This window comes from Coregonus clupeaformis, chromosome 1 (genome assembly GCF_020615455.1).
Source record: "Coregonus clupeaformis isolate EN_2021a chromosome 1, ASM2061545v1, whole genome shotgun sequence".
Taxonomy (NCBI): Eukaryota; Metazoa; Chordata; class Actinopteri; order Salmoniformes; family Salmonidae; genus Coregonus; species Coregonus clupeaformis.
In genome coordinates this window covers 59,215,895-59,242,964 of record NC_059192.1, presented here as the reverse complement: position 1 = coordinate 59,242,964, position 27,070 = coordinate 59,215,895, and the positions used below count along the sequence as shown (strand labels likewise).

Here is a 27,070-nt window from a genome sequence, read left to right as displayed (position 1 = left end):
TAGGGAGGTCATACAGGCACATGGAGGCCACACACACTACTGAGCCTAATTTTGACTTGTTTTAAGGACATTACATCAAAGTTGGATCAGCCTGTAGTGTGGTTTTCCACTTTAATTTTGAGGGTGACTCAAAATCCAGACCTCCATGGGTTGATAAATTTGATTTCCATTGATAATTTTTGTGTGATTTTGTTGTCAGCACATTCAACTATGTAAAGAAAAAAGTATTTAATAAGATTATTTCATTCATTCAGATCTAGGATGTGTTGTTTAAGTGTTCCCTTTATTTTTTTGAGCAGTGTATATTTTTTAAGTATAATTTCCAGGATGGAAAAATGTTGTGTAAACTTAAACTAAAACAAGATATAAAGTATGTAGAAAAGATAATGGACCTATATAACTGTCACACTCTGGTCTTAGTTATCTTTGTTTTCATTAATATTTTAGTTAGGTCAGGGTGTGACATGGTGAAGTATGTGTTTTGGTTTGTCTAGGGGTTTGTAGGTTTAATGGGGTATTGTCTTGTCTAGGTGTTTGTATGTTGATGGCTGCCTAGATTGGTTCTCAATTGGAGACAGCTGTGGTTTATTGTCTCTAATTGGGAGCCATATTTAAGGCAGCCATGGGCATCATGTGTTTGTGGGTAATTGTCTAAGTTGAACGTTTGTTGCTTGTCTGTGCACTTACGTTATTTAGCTTCACGGTCGTTTGTTGTTTTGTAAGTTTTGGATAGTGTTCGGTTTCGTGTTTTTCTCTCTTCCATAATTAAAGAGATGTATTTTGCACACGCTGCGCCTTGGTCCTTCTCTATCATAGACGATCGTGACAGAATTACCCACCATCAAAGGACCAAGCGGCGTGTCCAGGAGCCAAGGGTCTGGACATGGGAGGAGATTTTGGAAGGTAAAGGGTCTTGGACTTGGGAGGAAATCCTGGATGGGATGGATCGACGGCCATGGAGTGAAACAGTGGAGAGGCGACTGAGAGAGGAGCAACGGCGTCAGCAGGGCCATCGTCGGAGGGACGAGAGGCAACCCCAAAAAGTTTTTGGGGGGGCACATGGCTAAGCGGCTGGGCAGCAGGAGGCTGCCACAGGGAGACGTGGAGAGAAGGCTACCGGTTTACGGGAGCCATTGGCGCAGTAGAGGGAGGGAAGCAGTTGAGGCACGGCGTAAGAGACTGAGGTGTGTTACCAGTCCGGTCCGGCCCGTTCCTGATCCCCGGTTAAGGCCAGTGGTGTGTGTTCCCAGTACGGACCGGCCTGTTCCTACTCCACGCATCAAGCCCACGGTGTGCGTCGCCAGTCCAGCCCGGCCGGTTCCTGCTCCACGTACTAAGCCTACGGTGTACGTGGCCAGCCCAGCCCGACCTGTTCCTGCCACTGCGCACCAAACCCTACGGTGCGCGTCGCCAGCCCGGTCCGGCCTGTTCCTGCCACCCGCACCAAGTCTACGGTGCGCGTCGCCAGCCCGACCCGGCCTGTTCCTGCAACTCGCACCAAACCTACGGTGCGCGTCGCCAGCCCGGTCCGGCCTGTTGCTGCTCCCGCACTAGCCCTGAGATGCGTGTCCTCAGCCCGGGACCACCAGTTCCGGCACCACGCACTAGGCCTTATGTGCGTCCCCAGGGTCCAGCATGCCCTGTTCCTTCTCCCGCACTAGACCTGAGATGCGTGTCCTCAGCCCGGTACCTCCAGTTCCGGCACCACGCACCAGGCCTATAGGGCGTCTCGGCCGGCCAGAGTCTGCCGTCTGCCTAACGGCGCCTGAACTGCCCGTCTGCCCAACGCCGTCTGAACTGTCCGTCTGCCAAGCGCTGCATGAACTGCCCGTCTGTACTGAGCCTGCTAAGCCGCCCGTCTGCCATGAGCCTTCAGAGCCGTCCGCCAGACCGGAGCCGCTAAAGCCTTCCGCCAGACAGGAGCCGCTAGAGCCTTCCGCCAGACAGGATCAGCCAGAGCCTTCCGCCAGACAGGATCAGCCAGAGCCTTCCGCCAGACAGGATCAGCCAGAGCCTTCCGCCAGACAGGATCAGCCAGAGCCTTCCGCCAGCCATGAGCAGCCAGATCCGTCAGCCAGCCATGAGCAGCCAGATCCGTCAGCCAGCCATGAGCAGCCAGATCCTTCAGCCAGCCATGAGCAGCCAGATCCGTCAGCCAGCCATGAGCAGCCAGATCCGTCAGCCAGCGAGCAGCCAGATCCGTCAGCCAGCCATGAGCAGCCAGATCCGTCAGCCAGCCATGAGCAGCCAGATCCGTCAGCCAGCCATGAGCCGTCCAGCCAGGATCCGCCAGAGCCGTCCAGCCAGGATCCGCCAGAGCCGTCCAGCCAGGATCCGCCAGAGCCGTCCAGCCAGGATCCGCCAGAGCCAGCCAGCCAGGATCCGCCATTCAGTCCGGTGCTGCCCCCTAGTCCGGTGCTGCCCCCTTAGCCCGGTGCTGCCCCTTATCCTGGTGCTGCCCCTTATCCTGGTGCTGCTCCTTATCCTGGTGCTGCCCCTTATCCTGGTGCTGCCCCTTAGTCCGGTGCTGCCCCTTAGTCCGGTGCTGCCCCTTAGTCCGGTGCTGCCTCTTAGTCCGGTGCTGCCCCCTTAATCCAGTGGGGTTAAGTTGGAGGGTGGTCATTTGGAGGAGGCTACGAAAGCGGGTAGTGACTATGGTGGGGTGGGGACCACGACCAGTGCCAGAGCCGCCACCGTGGACAGACGCCCACCCAGACCCTCCCCTAGACTTTATGCTGGTGCGCTCGGAGTTCGCACCTTAAGGGGGGGGTTATGTCACACTCTGGTCTTAGTTATCTTTGTTTTCATTAATATTTTAGTTAGGTCAGGGTGTGACATGGTGAAGTATGTGTTTGGTTTGTCTAGGGGTTTGTAGGTTTAATGGGGGTATTGTCTTGTCTAGGTGTTTGTATGTTGATGGCTGCCTAGATTGGTTCTCAATTGGAGACAGCTGTGGTTTATTGTCTCTAATTGGGAGCCATATTTAAGGCAGCCATGGGCATCATGTGTTTGTGGGTAATTGTCTAAGTTGAACGTTTGTTGCTTGTCTGTGCACTTACGTTATTTAGCTTCACGGTCGTTTGTTGTTTTGTAAGTTTTGGATAGTGTTCGGTTTCGTGTTTTTCTCTCTTCCATAATTAAAGAGATGTATTTTGCACACGCTGCGCCTTGGTCCTTCTCTATCATAGACGATCGTGACAGAATTACCCACCATCAAAGGACCAAGCGGCGTGTCCAGGAGCCAAGGGTCTGGACATGGGAGGAGATTTTGGAAGGTAAAGGGTCTTGGACTTGGGAGGAAATCCTGGATGGGATGGATCGACGGCCATGGAGTGAAACAGTGGAGAGGCGACAGAGAGGAGCAACGGCGTCAGCAGGGCCATCGTCGGAGGGACGAGAGGCAACCCCAAAAAGTTTTTTGGGGGGGCACATGGCTTGGGCGGCTGGGCAGCAGGAGGCTGCCACAGGGAGACGTGGAGAGAAGGCTACCGGTTTACGGGAGCCATTGGCGAGTAGAGGGAGGGAAGCAGTTGAGGCACGGCGTAAGAGACTGAGGTGTGTTACCAGTCCGGTCCGGCCCGTTCCTGATCCCCGGTTAAGGCCAGTGGTGTGTGTTCCCAGTACGGACCGGCCTGTTCCTACTCCACGCATCAAGCCCACGGTGTGCGTCGCCAGTCCAGCCCGGCCGGTTCCTGCTCCACGTACTAAGCCTACGGTGTACGTGGCCAGCCCAGCCCGACCTGTTCCTGCCACTCGCACCAAACCTACGGTGCGCGTCGCCAGCCCGGTCCGGCCTGTTCCTGCCACCCGCACCAAGTCTACGGTGCGCGTCGCCAGCCCGACCCGGCCTGTTCCTGCCACTCGCACCAAACCTACGGTGCGCGTCGCCAGCCCGGTCCGGCCTGTTGCTGCTCCCCGCACTAGCCCTGAGATGCGTGTCCTCAGCCCGGGACCACCAGTTCCGGCACCACGCACTAGGCCTTATGTGCGTCCCCAGGGTCCAGCATGCCCTGTTCCTTCTCCCCGCACTAGACCTGAGATGCGTGTCCTCAGCCCGGTACCTCCAGTTCCGGCACCACGCACCAGGCCTATAGGGCGTCTCGGCCGGCCAGAGTCTGCCGTCTGCCTAACGGCGCCTGAACTGCCCGTCTGCCCAACGCCCGTCTGAACTGTCCGTCTGCCAAGCGCTGCATGAACTGCCCGTCTGTACTGAGCCTGCTAAAGCCGCCCGTCTGCCATGAGCCTTCAGAGCCGTCCGCCAGACCGGGAGCCGCTAAAGCCTTCCGCCAGACAGGAGCCGCTAGAGCCTTCCGCCAGACAGGATCAGCCAGAGCCTTCCGCTCAGACAGGATCAGCCAGAGCCTTCCGCCAGACAGGATCAGCCAGAGCCTTCCGCCAGCCATGAGCAGCCAGATCCGTCAGCCAGCCATGAGCAGCCAGATCCGTCAGCCAGCCATGAGCAGCCAGATCCTTCAGCCAGCCGCGAGCAGCCAGATCCGTCAGCCAGCCATGAGCAGCCAGATCCGTCAGCCAGCCATGAGCAGCCAGATCCGTCAGCCAGCCATGAGCAGCCAGATCCGTCAGCCAGCCATGAGCCGTCCAGCCAGGATCCGCCAGAGCCGTCCAGCCAGGATCCGCCAGAGCCGTCCAGCCAGGATCCGCCAGAGCCGTCCAGCCAGGATCCGCCAGAGCCAGCCAGCCAGGATCCGCCATTCAGTCCGGTGCTGCCCCTTAGTCCGGTGCTGCCCCTTAGCGCCGGTGCTGCCCCTTATCCTGGTGCTGCCCCTTATCCTGGTGCTGCTCCTTATCCTGGTGCTGCCCCTTATCCTGGTGCTGCCCCTTAGTCCGGTGCTGCCCCTTAGTCCGGTGCTGCCCCTTAGTCCGGTGCTGCCTCTTAGTCCGGTGCTGCCCCTTAATCCAGTGGGGTTAAGTTGGAGGGTGGTCATTTGGAGGAGGCTACGAAAGCGGGTAGTGACTATGGTGGGGTGGGGACCACGACCAGTGCCAGAGCCGCCACCGTGGACAGACGCCCACCCAGACCCTCCCCTAGACTTTATGCTGGTGCGCCCGGAGTTCGCACCTTAAGGGGGGGGTTATGTCACACTCTGGTCTTAGTTATCTTTGTTTTCATTAATATTTTAGTTAGGTCAGGGTGTGACATGGTGAAGTATGTGTTTTGGTTTGTCTAGGGGTTTGTAGGTTTAATGGGGTATTGTCTTGTCTAGGTGTTTGTATGTTGATGGCTGCCTAGATTGGTTCTCAATTGGAGACAGCTGTGGTTTATTGTCTCTAATTGGGAGCCATATTTAAGGCAGCCATGGGCATCATGTGTTTGTGGGTAATTGTCTAAGTTGAACGTTTGTTGCTTGTCTGTGCACTTACGTTATTTAGCTTCACGGTCGTTTGTTGTTTTGTAAGTTTTGGATAGTGTTCGGTTTCGTGTTTTTCTCTCTTCCATAATTAAAGAGATGTATTTTGCACACGCTGCGCCTTGGTCCTTCTCTATCATAGACGATCGTGACAATAACATCCTCTTTGAGAACAACAAATCACCAAAATAAAAGCTATAGTCAGTGAGAATCTAAAATTCCAAAAATGATGCATTCAGGAGTATTTTTGCCATGGCATAGGCCCCCATTGATTTTGTAATTTTGTAATAATGTTTGAGTCACTTAGATAGCATAAGTTATGGCAAAATGTTGAGAATTGCAGGAAATAGCTTTAAAACTGCTATATTTTGTCACTGCGGCCAACAGGAGGGCCTCTAAAATGTTTGGTCGGCAACCACACCATTGGCCCCCTGTCGGTGTGACAGGGGACACGTCAACCACCTAAGACCCATTTTGATCCAGAAAAAAACCTGATCATATTTAAAATAGGAGGAATATTATCCCATGCAAGTTCCAAAATGGTGCTCTGTGTATTTGTGAGTGTCCAGAAAAGGAAAGAAATGTCACACAGCATGCAAAGTGGCTCTACTCCATCAGTTCCATTAGCTGACTGGGCTAATACCCCCTCATCAAGGACACCACTGGGAGTGGAAGTGTCTGATCAGCTGTGTGTGTGTTCGCTTGCTAGCGATTGGACCATGTCTGTGTTTCCACTGCCCAACGAGATAGCTTCGGTTCAGTCCCTCTTGGCAAGGGGGATGTGCAGCTAACCGTCTGGTCAAGAGCCAGAAGGCACATCTGCTAGCTGTAGCTAGGCCTTAAAGGGGGGCTGAACTTCCGGATTCATCTTGGTCATTAAGAAATGCAGCGGTTTGATTAATACTTAGGTGATGCCAGCTGTGGGCGGGATTGAAATAAACCCAACCCAACGAAAACTGTTACGGTACCCTTCATTTCGTGACATACCATTTTTTCCAATCATCTCTCCAATCTCTGTTTAGGACGAGACTGACTTCAAAATTATCCTATTTACACTTTGTAGTCAATTTTGACAGTAAAATAAATGTTTCTGACTCATAACGATGCCACATAGGCCATTTTCAAAACGAGAAGTTGCTTTGTAGGGTCAGTCGCTCTTTAATAAAACAAGATGCTCCTTAGGCCCTGACCAGCCCATGCTGTTTTAAATTAACAAAGACAAGCTTTACACTGCGCTCCAAATGGACATTAACAGTCTAAACTGTGTCTGAAATGAATAAAGAGACTAATAAATCCATAACAGCATGCAAACAAGTAATAAAAATAGCAGATGAGCGTTTGGGGGATGTTGACAGTGAAAAGATCATGTTGACTGTCTTGAGGGCGTGAAATATCCCCCAGCATGCCCGGCCCACCTCCTTGTGTTCTTTTCTGCATTTGAGAGCCGTGACGATGTCCTGGTAAGGCTGAGTGGGGATGGTCACAGACTTGATGACTTTGGGCGGTGGGGGAGGAGCTTTGAACAGACAGTCATCTTTGTGGGAGTTGGTGTCCTTGCTGCTTCCGCTTGATATGCTGGCCTGGAGAGCCAAAAAGCAGAAAACATTTGAAAAAGTTAGACAAACAACTTTCATTCCAGGTGCCCTTATATGAATTGTTTCCTATTGGGACACGTTCCAAGTCTGGACTAAACAGAATACAGCTAATAGTGATTTAGATTTCCCCCTCTGAAACGTCATTTAGGTGAGGCTGCTATTGGGTCAATGTAGGGCTGCACGATTAATCCCATTTTAATCAAAATTGCGATATTGACATGCGCAATATCCATATCGCAAGAGGCTGTGATATTTTGAAGGGAGTGGCGCCTAATCCGTGACCAGATCTTATATTTCTGGGGCTCCGTATCCATGAGCAGGCAAATTCTCGCAGTATTTCGTGGGAATTTGGGACCTCACTCACTTTCTCATGCCGAAACCGGATTAGATACATAGCTAATTAAATCAGAGCTAAAACGCCAAAATGATAATATTTGCAATGTCACTAAGCAAAAAACTAACCAAACAGCAATAGCCACTACAATGTCAAAACATGATTGTCATGAGTTCAGTATAATTTGCTTGATTTTGCAGACCCACGACTATGGTGTATCGTCGTTAGCTAACATTAGCATGCTAGCTAGCCAGCATTAGCTACCTAGCGAGCAAACTCTAGTCTAGTCCAATGGAAACTGATGCAACCATGTTGAGTACGTGGCTAGTTAGATGACCAGCAGTGACAGTGAGGTCCATATGAGATGCAAGGCTCTAAGAAGTGCCATTGTGCAGAAATAGCAAAGAAAATACTGTTTGATTAGCTAAATTAGCTAGCAAGGTATACCAGTTATCAAAGAGGATGCTGCTAGCTTTGCATGAATGGCAGGACCAGTGTTGTCAAAGAGGGTAGACCGTATCGTCTCTGGTGTTGTATCAACATTACAACCAGGACGGACTGTCCTATGGGACTCAAAACGCCGGCACATACACAGACGCAGCTCTCATACAATGCAATGATATTTGATTATCTGTAGTTAATAACTGTCTGTACACATAAATTCACATAGCCATGAGCGAGCATGTTGTAAACTGTAAAGTAGCTAGCTAGATGTGTCATCATCTCCATTAGCTATACATCTTGCCATCACATAAAACAATACATACAACAAAACGTCTCAATACACAGCATATTTAGTCCACAATCTCTGACATTTGGCTCGTAGTTCTTGCACAGGAAAGTTTGCAGGGGCCTACCAGATCACAACAAACAGTAAAAAGCGAGAGGAGATTTAAAAAATGATGGTTGAAGAGAAATCAACCATATGACCACTACAAGGTGTCATCATATACCGACAGATCAAATTGATTTTAACAGTATTGACAGAGTCCACTAGCTTGCTGCACTGGTGTAAAATGTCACTATTGCATATGACTTGTATATATTAACATATCTGGGCCATTTTGGAGAACATTCATGAATCTGTTAGACACAACATACATCTATGTATTTTCTCTGTAAACTGATTTGACAACTGATTTGCATTTCTGGGGTGAGGTGGGGCTAACTAAATTAAAAACAGCAGATTGGATGGGCATGTAATTCACACAGTACTGATGAAAAATCAAGAGCATTTGATCTAAATATGGGTATGCGAGGACAACTAGTGGTCACCGGGTTTTTCATCCTTGGTCACTAGCCATCATAAATGTGTATCCCCTCCTCACAAACTTGATGTTGGGTGAGTCCCCTTTCCTATGCAAAAAAACCCAACTAGAGATTGTATGCACTAGCATGCAATGCAATGAGATATATTTGAAGCAGGTATTTACTTTGCAACATGTATTGTTATTGACTAAAACAAAATATAATTGTATGAGCTATGCATCTGTGTACCGGCGCTTTTGTACCCCTCTACTAGCTAGCTAGATGGGGCAGTCCAGTTCAAGAGGCAGTCCGTTCTGCATGCCTTCTTGACTTCTATACAATGCGTCGTCATGTATTTGTGCATGAACACTGGTAGCCTAACTGTCATAGCCATCTTTCTAGCTAATTTAGCTCATCAACCATATTTTCTTTGCTATTTCTGCACGATGGCACATATTAAAGCCTTGAATCTCATATGGACCTCACTGTCACCACTGGCCATCTAGCTAGCCACGTAGCCAGCAGGGTTGCATCGGTTTCCATTGGAGTAGAGCTTGCTGGGCTGGATAGCTAGGTAGCGAACACTAGCTAGCTAACGCGAGTTGATTATCATGTAGCAGCCTATGCTGACTAGCGTCGCTCTCTAGCTAATGTCGACACACCATAGTCATGGGTCTGCAAAATCAAGCAAATCAAATCAAATTGTATTTTCCACATGCGCCGAATACAACATGTGTAGACATTACAGTGAAACGCTTACTTACAAGCCCTTAACCAACAATGCTAAGTAAAACAAAGAAAAAAAAAGTTAAGGAAAAATAAATAATGAAATAACCAAAGAGCAGCAGTAAAATAAAATAACCGTAGGGAGGCTATATACAGGGGGGTACCGGTGCAGAGTCAATGTGCGGGGGCACCGGCTAGTCGACGTAATTGAGGTAATATGTACATGTAGGTAGAGTTAGTGACTATGCATAAATAATAAACAGAGTAGCAGCAGAGTAAAAGAGGGGGACGGGGTGGGGGGCAGTGCAAATTGTCTGGGGGTAGAAGCTGTTGAGAAGCATTTTGGACCTAGACTTGGCGCTCCGGTACCGCTTGCTGTGCGGTAGCAGAGAGAACAGTCTATGACTAGGGTGGCTGGAGTCTTTGACAATGTTGAGGGCCTTCCTCTGACACTGCCTGGTATAGAGGTCCTGGATGGCAGGAAGCTTGGCCCCAGTGATGTACTGGGCCGTACGCACTACCCTCTGTAGTGCCTTGCGGTCGGAGGCTGAGCAGTTGCCATACCAAGCGGTGATGCAACCAGTCAGGATGCTCTCGATGGTGCAGCTGTATAAACTTTTTGAGGATCTGAGGACCCATGCCAAATGTTTTTAGTCTCCTGAGGGGGAATAGGCTTTGTCGTGCCCTCTTCACGACTGTCTTGGTGTTTTTGGACCATGATAGTTTGTTGGTGATGTGGACACCAAGGAACTTGAAGCTCTCAACCTGTTCCACTACAGCCCTGTCAATGAGAATGGGGGCGTGCTCAGTCCTATTATTTTTTCCTGTATTCCACAATCATCTCCTTTGTGGTACTGAACTCATGTCAAAATCAAGTTGACATTGCAATGTCTATCAATGTTTTGGTTGTTTGTTTTCTGCTTAGTGACATTGTGAATTTCATATTTTTGGAATTTAACTACCGGTATGTATCTAATCCGGTTTGGGCATGAGAAAATGAGTGTAGTTCCAAATTCCCACTAGATACTGCGAGAATTTGCGCACTCGGACACGGAGCCTCAGAAATATAAGATCCGGACATGGACTTGGAGTCACTCCCTATTTTGCAACGCCAGCTGTCTTTTTTTTTTACTTTAGATTTATTGCTTGAGTTCGCTCTCATCACTCCTCTTTTGGCCACTTCCTAATCCCATACACACTAAGCCCCACCCCCTGTCACTCAAGCAGACAGTTCCTCGTGCTCAAGATTCACTCTGCATGCATTGACCAAACAGCAGCATGCGGTCAACAGATTTTTCTAACCAAGAACAACGCAGCTTTTCACTTTGCTTCTTCTGCAAAACGGTAGTTAGTTGGTTTTAGAAAGCTGCAAATGTCCCCCAAAAATGTGTTAGCCTCTAATACTAATCGTTAGCTAACTAGCTGGCTAGCTAAATCCACTGAGAAACTTTTGCTCTAATACAGGCCAGTACCTGTGGTGCAGTATATCAGCATTGTTTGTGCAACAACTTGTTCTTAAATCAGAGAGGAAAAGGCAAAGAATATTCTAAAATCTGTCTGAATGTACCTATTTAAATCTAATTAGGGTCCCCCGGGAAACACTTACCAACACTTTGGTTCCTACTCCGTCACAACCTTAGAATTAGAATACTAGAATGGCCATGAACCTTCTTATGATGGTCTAAAGGTTATCCATTTTGGTCAGGGAGTTGGTCAACCATGGTTTTCCAGTGCCGTGAGAAGATAGTGTACAATTATGAATTTTAAGAAAGTTTCTTCACTGTATGTTTGTTAGCTAGCCAGCCAGCCAGCCTAAGAAGAATGATTACATTCATGTTTCAAATTAATTGCCAATATGCCAACATACCATTCAAACAATGCCGTCAATCCACAGCCATACACTGGCTGAAATCAGTTGATGATAGGACTTGAGACTTGAGACATTTATGGTCTGTTTACATATATTTTAGAGGCTATTTACACAGTAAATGTGTATAAAACATGTTTTAACTGTATTTATAATTATATGACCATATTTTAGGTTGACAATCACATGCCTTACTTTTATTTTCCTGCATAAGAAAAAAATATAGATTATGCCTCTACTGGCATTAATTCCAATTAGACTGGTTGGGATTTCTCCCTCAACTTTTAAGGGTTATGACATAGCCCCTCTAGTAATTTAATAGACCAAATCAGAATGTTTTTTAACAAAGCCGTTCTGGTAGTTCCGGCTTGCGAGCGTCAAAGCATAGGAAATCATATGCAGACCACCTGCCGGACTAGCTAGATTATCTAATGAATATAGTCAGTTTTCTAACATTTATATAAAATCATAAACACTACTCTTGTTATCAAGTGTTCATTTTTGTAGTTGGTCAGCTAGATACCTTGATTGCTTCGTTCATGGAGGAAATGCTAGCTAGCTACAAAGCTACATTGCCTTGGTTGCGGCTGACCTGTATGCTAGCCAGAGCCATGTATTTGTATGCATTTTTATTTTTAATACAGTCGGGCAGCTAGCTCTAATTGCAATGTTGGATAGATAGATACATCGGTTCCATTTATGAAAATATTGACAATTATCTCACCGTATTTTAACTTATCCAATCTTCAGCCACCGGCACTTTGAAGCATGCATTTATGCAAAAACAGTAGCTAGCTAATGTTAGCTAGCCCATCTGTAGCCCCCAACTACCTACCTAGCTAGCTAGCTAGCCGAGTTCCAGTTATTGTCTTGTTCTTTTTCAGCTATCTTGTTGGAGCATCAAATAACCACAAGCTGCCTGCCAGTGGGTGCAGTAGCTAGATAGTCCTGCCTTGCATTGGCTATCTTGCCAGCACGCATGGATGAATGCAGATGTCAGTCATGTAACGTTAGCAAGCAAAGACGACCCTCGTTTTCAATTAATAAGATGGCTTGGTAGCTACATCAGTACACAAATATTTCCTTACCCGATGATGGTTCCATAGCCTGCGCTGGGGCTACCAGAAAGTGTACTGGCTAGCTACTTGTCCGGCATAAGCCTACATTTTGACCTGCATAAGCCTAGCCTACATTTTGAGAGTTGTTTTCCTCTGCTAGCCATCTAACTACCAGGTTTGGACTAGTTGCCTGCTTGCTTGCTAGTAGGTAATGTTATACACAGAAAATAACAACCTCTGTTTAAAAGATTATATTATATCCTTCATCTATGAGTGAGTGAACAGGACCGGCTATCATATCATTGTTGTATGGATTTGGCACACTAACCTCACATTGCCAGCTAATGGAGGTAGTGGCTCATTACCATCATCTGCTGGATAATTTCGAGATTACACCATGAAATAGCACTGTGACATTGACAATGGTTTATGTTATTGTAAAGTCGATTTTACCGGCTCCTTACCTATGCGATTACTGACTTGTAAATACAGAGCGCAACCATACAGAGAACCATGCACAGAACGCAACTTTCTCCACCCGGAATACAATTTGCTTGCTATTGTGACATCATTGTGATCTCTCATATAGGATCTCTATGGTCACAACCATCTCCTCAATTACTTTTTAATTAATTGTCATGCCAAACAAAAACGGCATTCCAAGTGCACACGGTTGTCCAACCACACAATTTGAATGATCATTCTATTTCTATGAATCCAACATTTACTCAAGGGTTTTGATCTATAATTGCAAGTAAAAATTGAATTATCTTCCCATATCATGCAGCCCTAGGTCAATGCATTATTCTAGGACAACACATTGTTATCTTTGTGCTAGAGATTGCAAATTTAATAGAGCGAGAGAGAATGTGTGTGCGACCAGTGTTAGGCAGAGCCCTGGTAGTGACCTAGAGTAGTTCTCACCGGAGCAGTGTGTGCGCGGGCCAGGGGTGGTGGGGGCATCTCTTCAGGCTCAGGCTGGTTCCAGTGGCGGGCATTGTACACAGCTTTAGCAGGGGACTGCACACAACACACACATAACCACAGATCCAGGGTAAGTACAGTAGCAGTTGACATGATTCAACATGAATGCCTAAAACCAAGACAAACCTTGACCTATGTCCTCAGTTTTGGGAACAGTGGGTAATAGATACATCTGACATGTTGTTATTATTTGCATCATAATCACCATATGAGCGAATGGTGGAGACTGCAGAACGCAACTTCATAACGTCTACACCTATGACGCTACATGGCTCATTTCATCAACAAGTTGCTTTCAGAATCAGACTCCAGGACAAAATGGTCACCAGAAACCAGAAACCAGCCTACTTCCAAAATAAATATATAAATCCCCTACATTTCCACTCTGGGACATTTATGTTCATCCTATCTTATCATTCTAGCCTACCCAGGTCTCAGGAAGCTCACTTGGTCATTATCAAACAATTAGATCTGATATAGAGTGGTGAGTTGGTGATGGAAGGAATGCAAATCAGACATACTTTATGTCTAAATTATATTCATTTCCTAGGTAGACCTTTCAGTATGTTCAAACATTGCATTCTAATGGAAAACCATCAATTTTTGAAGTAGTCTAGTGCATGTCCTGAATACAAATTGCCTATATTGAGAGGATGTTGTGATTATATAACCCATAAAACATGCTTCCATCCAACAATGTGAGTTCATTACATGTCAGATAAACTCATGACAGGCCTGATGGAAACAGCAGATTTGTCTGTGAACTTTCCAAATGTCGACAAAACAAAATACACTACACATGGGTGGATAATATTTGGTCTGTTAAATAGATCATGCGAGAAATGGCATTGGAAACACTTTTTGCGCATTTGTTGGTAGAATAACCTAGGGTCGGGACAATACCAGTATCGCGATACTCATTAGTATCGTGGCAAGGAAACAAAACATGAAGCAGATTTAACTTATTTTGGAAAACAGCCCTAATGTTGGAAACAAACATCATTATGTTGTCATCCAGATTCACATTTATATATTTTCCAAGATATAGCACAATATTTTACATACAGTCGTGGTCAAAAGTTTTGAGAATGACACAAGTATTGGTCTTCACAAAGTTTGCTGCTTCAGTGTTATGAGATATTTGTCAGATGTTAGTATGGTATACTGAAGTATAATTACAAGCATTCCATAAGTGTCAAAGGCTTTGATTGACAATAACATTAAGTTAATGCAAAGAGTCAATATTTGCAGTGTTGACCCTTCTTTTTCAAGACCTCTGCAATCTGCCCTGGCATGCTGTGAATTAACTTCTGACTGATGGCAGCCCATCCTGACTGATGGCAGCCCATCCTGACTGATGGCAGCCCATTCTTGCATAATCAATGCTTGGCATTTGTCCGAATTTTGGGGGTTTTTGTTTGTCCACCTGCCTCTTGAGGATTGACCACAAGTTCTCAATGGGATTAAGGTCTGGGGAGTTTCCTGGCCATGGACCCAAGATTTCGATGTTTTGTTCCCTGAGCCACTTCGTTATCACTTTTGCCTTATGGCAAGGTGCTCCATCATGCTGGAAAAGGCACAGGTCGTCACCAAACTGTTCTTGGATGGTTGGGAGAAGTTGCTCTCTGAGGATGTGTTGGTACCATGCTTTATTCATGGCTGTGTTCTTAGGCAAAATTATGAGTGAGCCCACTCCCTTGGCTGAGAAGCAACCCCACACATGAATGGTCTCAGGATGCTTTACTGTTGGCATGACACAGGACTGATGGTAGTGCTCACCTTGTCTTCTCTGGACAAGCTTTCTTCCGGATGCCCCAAACAATCGGAAAGGGGATTCATCAGAGAAAATGACTTTACCCCAGTCCTCAGCAGTCCAATCCCTGTACCTTTTGCAGAATATCAGTCTGTCCCTGATGTTTTTCCTGGAGAGAAGTGGCTTCCTCGCTGCCCTTCTTGACACCAGGCCATCCTCCAAAAGTATTCGCCTCACTGTGCGTGCAGATGCACTCACACCTGCCTGCTGCCATTCCTGAGCAAGCTCTGCACTGGTGGTGCCCCGATCCTGCAGCTGAATAAACTTTAGGAGACGGTCCTGGCGCTTGCTGGACTTTCTTGGGCACCCTGAAGCCTTCTTCACAACAATTGAACCTCTCTCCTTGAAGTTCTTGATGATCCGATAAATGGTTGATTTAGGTGCAATCTTACTAGCAGCAATATCCTTGCCGGTGAAGCCTTTTTTGTGCAAAGCAATGATGACGGCATGTGTTTCCTTGCAGGTAACCATGGTTAACAGAGGAAGAACAATGGTTTCAAGCACCACCCTCCTTTTAAAGCTTCCAGTCTGTTATTCTAAGTCAATCAGCATGACAGAATGATCTCCAGCCTTGTCCTCGTCAACACTCTCACCTGTGTTAACGAGAGAATCACTGACATGATGTCAGCTGGTCCTTTTGTGGCAGGGCTGAAATGCAGTGGAAATGTTTTTTTGGGGATTAAGTTCATTTTCATGGCAAAGAGGGACTTGGCAATTAATTGCAATTCATCTGATCACTCTTCATAACATTCTGGAGTATATGCAAATTGCCATCATAAAAACTGAGGCAGCAGACTTTGTGAAAATTAATATTTATGTCACTCTCAAAACCTTTGACCACGACTATACAGCAGGTTTTTATAGGACCAAAGAGTTTGGTCTGCTTTGTGTTTCCATGGGAAAACATTTGTGAGCTGTTGGCTAGAGCGCACGTGCCAAGACCAGTGGACACATTTACTGTGTTTTTGTGTGTGTGTGCCAAAACCATTGACAAAGTTATAAATGGAATGGAAAGACGTAGAACTAGTTTTTTTAGCTATACAGTCTGAAAGGCCAGGATTCAAACAAACGCAGATAAACGACCTGTGTGAACTGCGATTGACTTTTAAAGGAGATTTACGCTTGAGATTATATCCGTAGCATTTACAGTGAATATCAGAGAAACAGCCTTTAAAAGTCTATCTTTAAAGGTCATTCATCTGAGTTGGTTTGAATCTCGGCCCAAGAGTAAAGGGTCTTCAAATCAAAGTTTATTCGTCACATGCACAGGATACAGCAGGTGTAAACAGTACAGTGAAAAGCTTACTTGAAGCTCTTCCTTAACAGTGCCGAATAAACTGTTGCTGAAAAACTCAGCTACTGTGGGGGGTGCAGTTAATACTTATTATTGGAATTAAAACAATCTAGTGGTCCTCTTTCAAGGCTTAATCACTAGTTTTGATGGTCAGTCTAGACATGTCTGCTATGACAATGGTGTGACTTTCCACCTGATTTGGTCAAACGCTTGAGTTGAGGCGAGAGGTTCTTGTGATGTTTCTGAAGATTCATGTAATTACGCCTATCCCATTCATCTGCCGTGCAAAAAAAGCAGTGTTCTATATCCAGTGAGGCAAAGCAGATGGAATCAATAACAATATCACAGCACAATAATCTCTTTATTGGGAATGTTCTCCCACTGCTCACCCATGAGTGCTTGAAACATTATTGAACATGTACTCCCCTTAGTGACAGCAATTCTACCTCATCTCTGGGTTACCTCATGAGCACCGCTACAAATACACTGTGAATCAAATGACTCTTTCCATACACACTCTCCATCTCACACATTCAATCAGACTTCATAGGTCACTCACCTTTTTGGGCCCACTGAAGATCTTCCTGCCAATCTCCTTGGATTTGTCCCCCTGTTTTCCCGAGCGACCCTTCTGCCCTTCAGACCCACCAGGGCTCGAGTCATCACAAAACTCCAGAATATCTGAGGGGGAAAACAACACAATAATAAGGTGGAATCAACATGATGGAAATACATGTACGATAGAAATCCTGTTACATGGTGTCGGCAAACTGACTGTAAGCAACGCATGATCCTATTTTGACTGTCTATGATATAGCCTATCAAATCACCTGTGTTTTTCATACAGCTAACCTCTTTATTGCCTTTAGACAAACATCAACAGTATATGTCACCTGTATTACTGATGCTCTGGCTGTCCTGAGAGTCGCTGGGCTGGGGGCTGTCCACAATAGCTGCCATGGCGGCTGCTGCCGCTGCTCCAGCCTTCTTGGCCTTCCTCTTCTCTTTGGCCTGGGAGCCCTCCTCTTCGTCACTGTCGCTCTCACCGAGGTCGTCAAAGCCAAAGTACTTGATCTTGTAGCTGCTGCTGCCACCGGCCGCGGGGTCCGCTCCCTCCTCCCCCTCCTGGTCACCTTTGTCCTCGAAGCCAAAGAACTCCAGCTTGGTCTCCTTCTTGGTCTTACTCTGGGTGGTTCGGAACCTGACGGTTACAAGAGGAGAATTGAATAATTTCAATCAGCAGCTGACATTAAAAACAAGAAAACATAGTCAAAGGTTTAACAGAAGAGGTAATTAAATCGAGAAAACAGATTCAACTAGGTTTAGGTGTAGTGGAAACATTTGGTAAACCTCATATGGGCGTGAGCGTGGGTATAAGAAGGGACATTATGCGCTTACCCGTAAATATACAGTTGTACAATATTAAGCAGTATCAAGCATGTTATGAAGGACCAGTGGGAGGCAACTCAGTCTGAGTGTATTGTCTGGGCCACAGCCAGTGGAATCGTTTACCTGGTGGGTTTGGCTGGAGGTATGTCTGCCTTCTTCCTCAGCCGTCCCGCCTCCCCCAGGTCAGCAGGGGGTGCGCTGGTGATGAGCTCGTCCATGCTGCGCTCTATGGAGTCCTGGATGGTGACGTTACACACCGACAGGCAGGATGGGTGCAGCACCGTGTAGTCCCGTACCCGACCCCTGCCAGTAGGTTTAGCCGCCGGTTTGGCCGCCGTCGTGATAGCATTAGTGCCACCGCTACCGCTGGCAGTGGACACGCTTTTGGGCATCAGTGCAGCCGGACCACTGGCGGCTATGGGCAGTTTGCTGTCGCTAGCAGCAGAAGCATCTGGAACATCAGGGGCCTTGTTTGGCTTGGGCCGGACGTATTTCCTAGTGTTGGAGGGCCTGAGGAGGAACGGGGAGGGGGGGATGTTGTCAACAACAGGCTCGGCCGGAGCCTCCTGGTCAGCACTTTTCATCCCACCTGAGGAGAGCCCATCCTGGGAAAATGAGGACTGCGAGTCCCCGCTAAGCCCTGGTGCCTCAGCGGAGTCTTTTTCCTGGAGAGGTTCCATGCTAGGGGAGGAGGTAGAAGACCTCTGGGTCCCTATTAAGCTCCATTCCACATAGGGGTCCTTGGGAACAGTCTTTGAAACAGAGGACTGCGCAATAGGATTCTGGTTACTCTCTGATGTATTTTTGTACAAGGACTGGCTACTCTTTTCTGCACCCTCATTGAACAATGTTTGCTTGCCTGTGAGCACAAAGGAGATAAAAGAGCAAGTTAACAAAAAATAAGTATTATAAGTATAAGACAAGCGTTACATTGTAAATTACTGTTTCAGATTTTTGTTCAACCCGGTTGTTTGGTTTGTATCATTTCTAATCAGTAATCTAATTCTAAATGAAAGGGACACAGGCCTATTGAGACGATGGCATTGCAGTAAAGCCTGATTTATCTTTAGTGAACTGTCAGAGACAGATAGAGACGAGATAAGCTGACACAGAAGCTGCCAGCAGAGACTAAACAGCCCACAAGGGAGCCCATCACTTTATCTTCTCCAGAAATATCCACACACCACAGATATCATCACCATTATCACAAGGATAATGAGACGCAGTTTTCCTTCCATAATAAAAAAAATTCAATAAATAAAGTGAAATACAAGAGACAGGCATGGTGTTATTTAGCTACTGTATACACACAATTATTCTACAAGCACTTGTGGAAACATTTTCCCACCATAAACCAGGTTTCCACCCAACCTTTTTATGCAAGTAGAGTACACGTCGGATAAAATAAAATAAAAATCACGACAGGCATGATGTAAACAGCACATTTTTCGGTAAACTGATCATTGCTAGCCATCCATGTTCAGGTCTTGCCATAGATTTTCAAGTAGATTTAAGTCAAAACTGTAACTTGGCCACTCAGGAACATTCACTGTCTTCTTGGTAAGCAACTCTTGTATAGATTTGGCCTTGTTTTTTTAGGTAATTGTCCTGCTGAAAGGTGAATTAATCTCCCAGTGTCTGGTGGAAAGCAGACTGAACCAGGTTTTCCTCTAGGATTTTGCCTGTGCTTAGCTCCATTACGTTTATTTTTTATCCTGAAAAAATCCCCAGTCATTAACGATTACAAGCATACCCATAACATGATGCAGCTACCACTATTTTTGAAAATATTGAGAGTGGTACTCAGTAATGTGTTGTATTTGCCCCAAACATAACACTTTGTACTCAGGACAAAAAGTGAACTGCTTTGACACATTTTTTGCAGTATTATTTTAGTGCCTTGTTGCAAACAGGATGCGTGTTTTTGGATATTTTTATTCTGTACAGGCTTCATTCTTTTCACTGTCAATTTGGTTAGTATTGTGGAGCAACTACAATGCTGTTAATTCATCCTGTTTTCTCCTATCACAGCAATTAAACTCTAACTGTTTAAAAGTCACCATTGGCCTCATGGTGAAATCCCTGAGCGGTTTCCATCCTCTCCAGCAACTGAGCTAGGAAATATACCTGTATCTTTGTAGTGACCGAGGGTATTGATACACCACCCAAAGTGTAATTAATAACTTCATCATGTTCAAAGGGATTTTAATGTCTGCTTTTTTAGTTTTACTCATCTACCAATAGGTGCCCTTCTGTGCGAGGAATTAGAAAACCTCCCTGGTCTTTGTGGTTTAATCTGTTTGAAATTCACTACTCGACTGAGGGACCTTACCGATAATTGTAGGTGTGGGGTACAGAGATGAGGTAGTCATTCAAAAAATCATGTTAAACACTATTATTGCACACAGTGAGTCCATGCAATTTATGAGACTTCATAAGCAAATGTTTACTCCTGAACTTATTTAGGCTTGCCATAACAAAGGGGTTGAATACTTATTGACTCAAGACATTTCAGCTTTTAAGTTTTAATGAATTTGTTTTTAAAAAATGGAAAACATAATTCCAATGACATTATGTAGTCCAGTGACAAAAAAAATCTACATTTAATCCATTTTAAATTCAGGCTGTAACAACAAAATTTGGAAAAAGTCAGAATACTTTCTGAAGGCACCACCGTATGTTGTGTGGTCCTCCCACTACGACTCGGGAAAGCATGCAGTTTATTAGGCTACAGATGAAGTTATGATGGTGAACGTGCACGGTGATGAGCTTGATTCTCCTTTTCAAAAAATATCAAGGGACTACAGTCATGTGAAAAAGTAAGTACACCCCCTGGAAAGTTTTCTAAATTATTATTACAGGTTAAAGAAGGATTTTTAAGCCTTGAGACATGGATTGTGCATGTGTGCCATTCAGAGGGTGAATGGGTAAGACAAAATATTTAAGTGCCTTTGAACAGGGCATGGTAGTAGGTGCCAGGCACACTGGTTTGTGTCAAGAACTGCAACGCTGCAGGGTTTTTCATGCTCAACAGTTTCCCATGGGTATCATGAATGGTCCACCATCCAAAGCACATCCAGACAACTTGACACAACTGTGGGAAGCATTGGATTCAACATTGGCCAGCATCCCTGTGGAACGCTTGACACCTTGTAGAGTCCATGCCCCGACAAATTGAGGCGGTTCTGAGGTGGGGGCAACTGAATATTAGGTAGGTGTTTCTAATGTTTGGTATAGTCAGTGTATATTGGGACTATATTAATTCTAGCTACTTTTGAAGCACATGTTGTGCCCTACAAACTAATATGTAACACTGTAAAGACGTTTATTATAAAATCTAAAATGTTGATACGAATACCTGTCATTGAAATTACAGACATTTGTGGAAAATTCGGTGTCTACATTGTGGGGGAAAAAATGCACTATTTTCCTATTGCGATGCATTACATTGAAATTGTACAGTCTCTTTAAAAACTTCAGGTTTGTGATGACGACATGCAAGAAATCTGTCATTCATTCATTGCTATGATCATTGATCTCCTGAAGAAGCAATCCCTTTTCTTTTCTTTCTGAGCCCCCAAATGTTTGGATATACTGGTAAAGTTTCCAGGTTCCCAGCTAGCTAGCCAATGAGGTAACATGACTGATCCAAGTGTAAACAAATGGTTAACGACACACGAGTAGTTTTAGAATGGCCCACGACATGGTTTTAAGATTTATTTACTCGGTTGGGCTAAAAGCAAGCTGTTTTTCCTGTAGTAATGGTGCAAACATGACGCTATCGAATCTGCACTCACTTTTTTCTCTAGGGCAGTCAGAAACAACAGTATAGCGAAGCCTTATCAGTACAACAATTATTATCTGGCAGCAAAATATTTAGTCGCATATGCAACCAAATTGGTCGCACTTTAGAGCCCTGTATATAACGCAACATTTTTTGTAACAAAACCCTCAGTAAAGTTGGAAAAGCGATGGAAACCCTTTTAACGTTTTCGGTACATGGGGAATTAACCAAAAAAGTAATTTATGTGCACTGCAACATCAAGCACAGCCTTTTATCCACAACAAGTCAATTTGATGGAAACATCTCTGATGGGAAAAGCCGCATATTGTTTTTAGGCAGATTTTAGAATATTCGCATGAAACTCTGTTGCCAATTGGATGGAAATCTAGCTAGTGACAAAGTGCACACAACAGCTCTACTGAAGGTGGGTGGAACTTCTAAACACTACCACTTGAAGACAGACACATTCTAGACTTCCGAGAGCATCCTCTCTAACAAAACATGTCCAACATGTTGATGGCCAACAATCAGACAGTTTTCTGCCATCCAGTTCTTACCTGTAGATGTGCTGTTGGAGTTCCTACTGGTATCCACTGGGACCGTGGCTGTGACTGTGACTGTAGCAGAAGGTAGTTTACTGGCCTCACCCTCAGCCAGTTCAGACTGGGGCACACTGTGGGAGGTGACAGGCTTGGACTCATCATCGCTGTCAAAACCAAAAGGATCTTCTGAGCTGTCATCATCCTCAATCCGGGGCCTCTTGGATAACTCGACTACTTCAGGCTTCAGAGTGGGCCGCTTAGAGCCTAGTTGGGCCTTGTAAGTGGTCTCTCCCCATTTGGTGCTCAGTGTGGCCTTGTTGGAGAAGACCTCTTCAAATTTGGAGTTTGCCTCCCCTCCCTTACGGCTGTAGGTTTTACCAAATCTGGATGTCATGGTGATGTATGTTACATATTTTCTGTAACACCAGAAAAGAATATTAGTTTATCAATATTTATCTCACAAAAATCTGGTAGAGGGTGTGTAAGCCTACCGGCAAAATAGGTTGAATGTTTTTCCCTGACTATTTGTGATCACTGACAATAAGCCTACCTACAGATTATAGCTAATATACTGGAGGGGGTCATTGCAATAATGGATCCCCTAAAATCACGTTAGCTATCCAGCTCTAACTAGCTACATACAGTGCATTCGGAAAGTATTCAGACCCCTTGACTTTTTCCACATTTTGTTACGTTACAGCCTTATTCTAAAAAGGATCTGTTTTTTTCCCCTCAATCTACACACAATAGCCCATAACGACAAAGCAAAAACAGGTTTTTAGAAATGTTAGCCAATGTATCACATTTACTCAGTACTTTGTTGAAGCACCTTTGGCAGCGATTACAGCCTCAAGTCTTCTTGGCACGCCTGTATTTGGGTAGTTTCTCCCATTCTTCTCTGCAGATCCTCACAAGCTGTCAGGTTGGATGGGGAGCGTCGCTGCACAGCTATTTTCAGGTCTCTCCAGAGATGTTCGATCGGGTTCAAGTCCGGGCTTTGGCTGGGCCAATCAAGGACATTCGGACTTGTCCCAAAACCACTCCTGCGTTGTCTTGGCTGTGTGCTTATGGTCGTTGTCCTGTTGGAAGGTGAACCTTCGCCCCAGTCTGAGGTCCTGTGCGCTCTGGAGCAGGTTTTCATCAAAGATCTCTCTGTACTTTGCTCCGTTCATCTTTCCCTCAATCCTGACTAGTCTCCTAGTCCCTGCCGCTGAAAAACTCCCCACAGCATGATGCTGCCACCACCATGCTTCACGGTAGGGATGGTGCCAGGTTTCCTCCAGACGTGACGCTTGGCATTGAGGCCAAAGAGTTCAATCTTGGTTTCATCAGACTAGAGAATGTTGTTTCTCATGGTGGGGAACAAGTGACGCAGCGGTCTAAGGCACTGCATTGCAGTGCTAGAGGCATCACCACAGACCCGGGTTTGATCCCGGGCTGTATAACAACCGGCCGTGATCGGGAGTCCCATAGGGCGGCGCACAATTGGCCCAACGTCGCCTGGGGTAGGCCGTCACTGTAAATAAGATTTTGTTTTTAACTGACTTGCTTAGTTAAATAAAGGTTAAATTAATTAATAAAAAATGGTCTGAGAGTCCTTTAGGTGCCTTTTGGCAAACTCCAAGCGGGCAGTCATGTTCCTTTTACAGAGCAGTGGCTTCCGTCTGGCCACTCCACTGATTGGTGGAACTCTGGAGCTCTGTCAGAGTGACCATCGGGTTCTTGGTCAGCTTCCCTGACCAAGGCCCTTCTCCACCGTTTGGCCGAGCGGCCAGCTCTAGGAAGAGTCTTGACACAATCCTGTCTCTAAGCTCTATGGACAATTCCTTCGACCTGATGGCTAGGTTTTTGCTCTGACATGCACTGTCAATTGTGGGACATTATATAGACAATTGTGTGCCTTTCCAAATCATGTCCAATCAATTGAATTTACCACAGGTGGACTCCAATGAAGTTGTAGGAACATCAAGGATGATCGATGGAAAGGGTTTTTTATTTTTTATAAATTTGCAAACATTTCTAAAAACCTGTTTTTGCTTTGTCATTATGGGGTATTGTGTGTAGATTGATGAGGGAAAAAATCAATTTCATCCATTTTAGAATAAGGCTGTAACATAACAAAATGTGGAAATAGTCAAGGGGTCTGAATACTTTCGAATGCACTGTACTTAGCTAGCCAGCAGATCATACCCACTTGCTTATAACTGCACTAGGGTCGGACCACCTTCTTGTGTAGATTAAGACACAGCAGAGCCGATGCGAGATATGGCTCGGAAAATTAGAAATGGGATGAAAAATGCTAAATAGCCTACCTACAACTGGTAAAAAGCTGTCACGATGTGCACGCGTGCTGATCTGTCTCCTCTCGCACTGCTCTCTCAACACACACCCCTCTGCCGCCGCTTTTTTCCATAAAACATAACGTGCTAGAACTGATGAGCCTCAAGAAATAATGGCGACAAAGCACTGGAAAACGACTTAGGCACCCTAGAGCGCATTAGATACATTCGTTCGGAGGTGGTTTAAACTGCATTCTAATGTCAACTTTGCTTATGGAAAACTGTGTGAAGCGAAAGGTTTTACGCATGCTCAGTTGTTGGGTCTCTAGCGCTGCGCGAGTGGACATTTGAAATGGAAGTTATGGAACATTCCTCGCTTGCTTCTCGTATGGGTGAAAAGTCCACGATGAAACTGACATTAAAATGTGGAGAATGGCCTCCCGAGTGGCGTAGCGGTCAAAGGCACTGCAGTGCTTGAGGCGTCACTACAGATCCGGATTAGATCCCGGGCTGTGTCGCAACCGGCCACGACCGGAGGCGACGCACAATTGGCCCAGCGTCGTCCGGGTTAGGGGAGGGTTTGGCCGGCCGGGATGTCCTTGTCCCAGTGCGCTCTAGCGACTCCTTTGGCTGGCCGGGTGCATGCACGCTGACACAGTCGCCAGTTGTACGGTGTTTCCTCCGACACATTGGTGCGGCTGTCTTCCGGGTTAAGCGAGCAGTGTGTCAAGAAGCAGTGTGGCTTGCCAGGGTCATAGTTCAGAGGACGCATGGCTCTCGACCTTCGCATCTCCCGAGTCCGTACGGGAGTTGCAGTGATGGGACAAGACTAACTACCAATTGGATATCACAAAATTGGGGAGAAAAAAAAGGTTAAAAACATTTTTTTTTAATAAAAAAATTTGCCAAATGCTACATTTGCATCTGTTGGCCATCAAGTAGCCTATTCATTTATATGCCATTGTAGGCTACTGTAGCCTACCATTTGATACAATAAATATGTTGAAATGACGAGATCACTGGAGTCATTTCAAATAAATGTGTGCCACTTGTGTAGCCTACCTGGAGCTGGCAAACTGAATAAATAAATAGCCTATAACTTCAGTTTATTGTTGTTGTAGCCTTGTGTTATTATGCAATTATGAATGGCCATGTTAAGTTAATTAAATTGGAAGTTATCAATTGTGATCCTGGTCACAGCTCTATCGCAATTGCAGATCAGCTATTGTTGGAATGCATTAGATTGATGGTAACAGTCATTCAGATAAGGCTACAGGTTTTAAAAAATCAACACGAGCTGTTGTTTACAAGCATATTCAGTTCATTTCCATATTATTAATATTTGATTCAGTCACTGAAATTACGACCCCATTCTCAGTAGCCTATTCCAGCAGGCTATTAGACAACACAAGCACTTCTTACCTCGAAATCGGCATTCATGTTAAATAAAATAGTCTGTCAATTTGAACTAAGCAAACTACTTACCTACATTTTGCCAAGGCTACTGTATCTGAAAGAAGATGTAGACCTATCAGGGGCTAGGTTACCTGCATCTAGCTAAGCAAACCATGTCAAAGTTGAATTACAATCCTAAACCCACATTTTTGTCAGTAGCCTATGCCTATTGAAATGACAAGTCAATCTCGCAAATAGGACATTTACAACAATTTGTACTTTGTAGTCTTAACATCTGGCACATAACGGCACAATTGCTAGAACACTGCAGGCGGGAGGCGGGGGCGACACTGTGTGCTAGCTAGCTAACTAGCATACGGTGTCCCTAACTAGCAAGCTAGCTAGTTAGCTGGTTAGCTTACACACGGTTTCGCCACAGCCTCCCGCCTGCTGTGCTAGCGGGATGCGGGGTCGACCGGTAGACAGTGTCCTTCACCGCCGCCTGTCCAGCACGATTTTTTCCGTAGTTCTGTTACCGACGGTCAGGGCAGGTTTTCGGCAAGCGGGAGAAAAGGACACTCTCTGCCGGTGTTGATCCCACTAGCTAACAAGGATGACTCCGGGAGACGGGGGCAGAAAAAACTCACATTCAAAAGTGTCACAAGCATGAGGATGTCATGCTCGAGGGGATGGGGGTTCATGCAGGAACCAATGAGTGCGCCCCGAATTGCACACTATTGGCTTTTTGGGATATACTTTTTAGCTGGGACCTGGCAACCCTGCTCTGCCGTGCCTTAATCTACACACTTAAGCTTCATGTCCACCAGATGCGTCAAACTCTTTGCGTTCCGGTGGAAGTGTCAATGGAGCAGTCCGCAAAGCTACGTTTGAGTGCGTTCTGTGTACTGCATGCATTCAATATTTTCAACTCGTGCGTTGCATTACTGTGCGGTGGTACAAACGGAAGTTCATAAAAGTTCCATGGCGGGGGTGGCACCATACAGAGACCAAATGATGATGACTATTGTGTGGTTAGTGACGAGAATATACATATACTGGCTGAACGACTGGAAATGTGTCTCCAGTAAGAATGACACTGGGACAATTCAACATTACTACACTTGGGTAGTTCACCCTGTTGGCTAGTTTTCATGAAACCAGCAAACAGAATGGCGTGTAAAATTAATATGCACAGAACTGTTCTGTGCGTAACTTAGCATGCCATCATGCAGGGCAAGCTAGTGATTTGAAAAGCAGTACTCTATATGGGAACAACCAGTTCAATGTATTGATGTTGCTAGAGATGAGTGACAGAAGAATAGAAACAAACTAGATTAATTGTTGTAATGCGCCCTTCTGCGCGCCAGTCCGTTGGTAGCTCTGCCAGCCTATG

General features: G+C 45.7%; 1 protein-coding gene across 1 annotated transcript in view; it reads right to left on the bottom strand.

The window, feature by feature from the left end:
* The window catches only part of LOC121571292 (wings apart-like protein homolog), a 52,073-nt gene that overhangs the window by 23,977 nt on the left and 1,026 nt on the right, over positions 1-27,070 (bottom strand). Inside the window, 7 exon segments of the mRNA XM_041882694.2 lie at positions 6,785-6,949; positions 13,122-13,217; positions 16,848-16,969; positions 17,182-17,489; positions 17,801-18,536; positions 22,019-22,419; positions 25,768-25,792. Coding sequence (XP_041738628.2) covers positions 6,785-6,949; positions 13,122-13,217; positions 16,848-16,969; positions 17,182-17,489; positions 17,801-18,536; positions 22,019-22,397 — 1,806 coding nt within the window. The 5' untranslated portion in view covers positions 22,398-22,419; positions 25,768-25,792.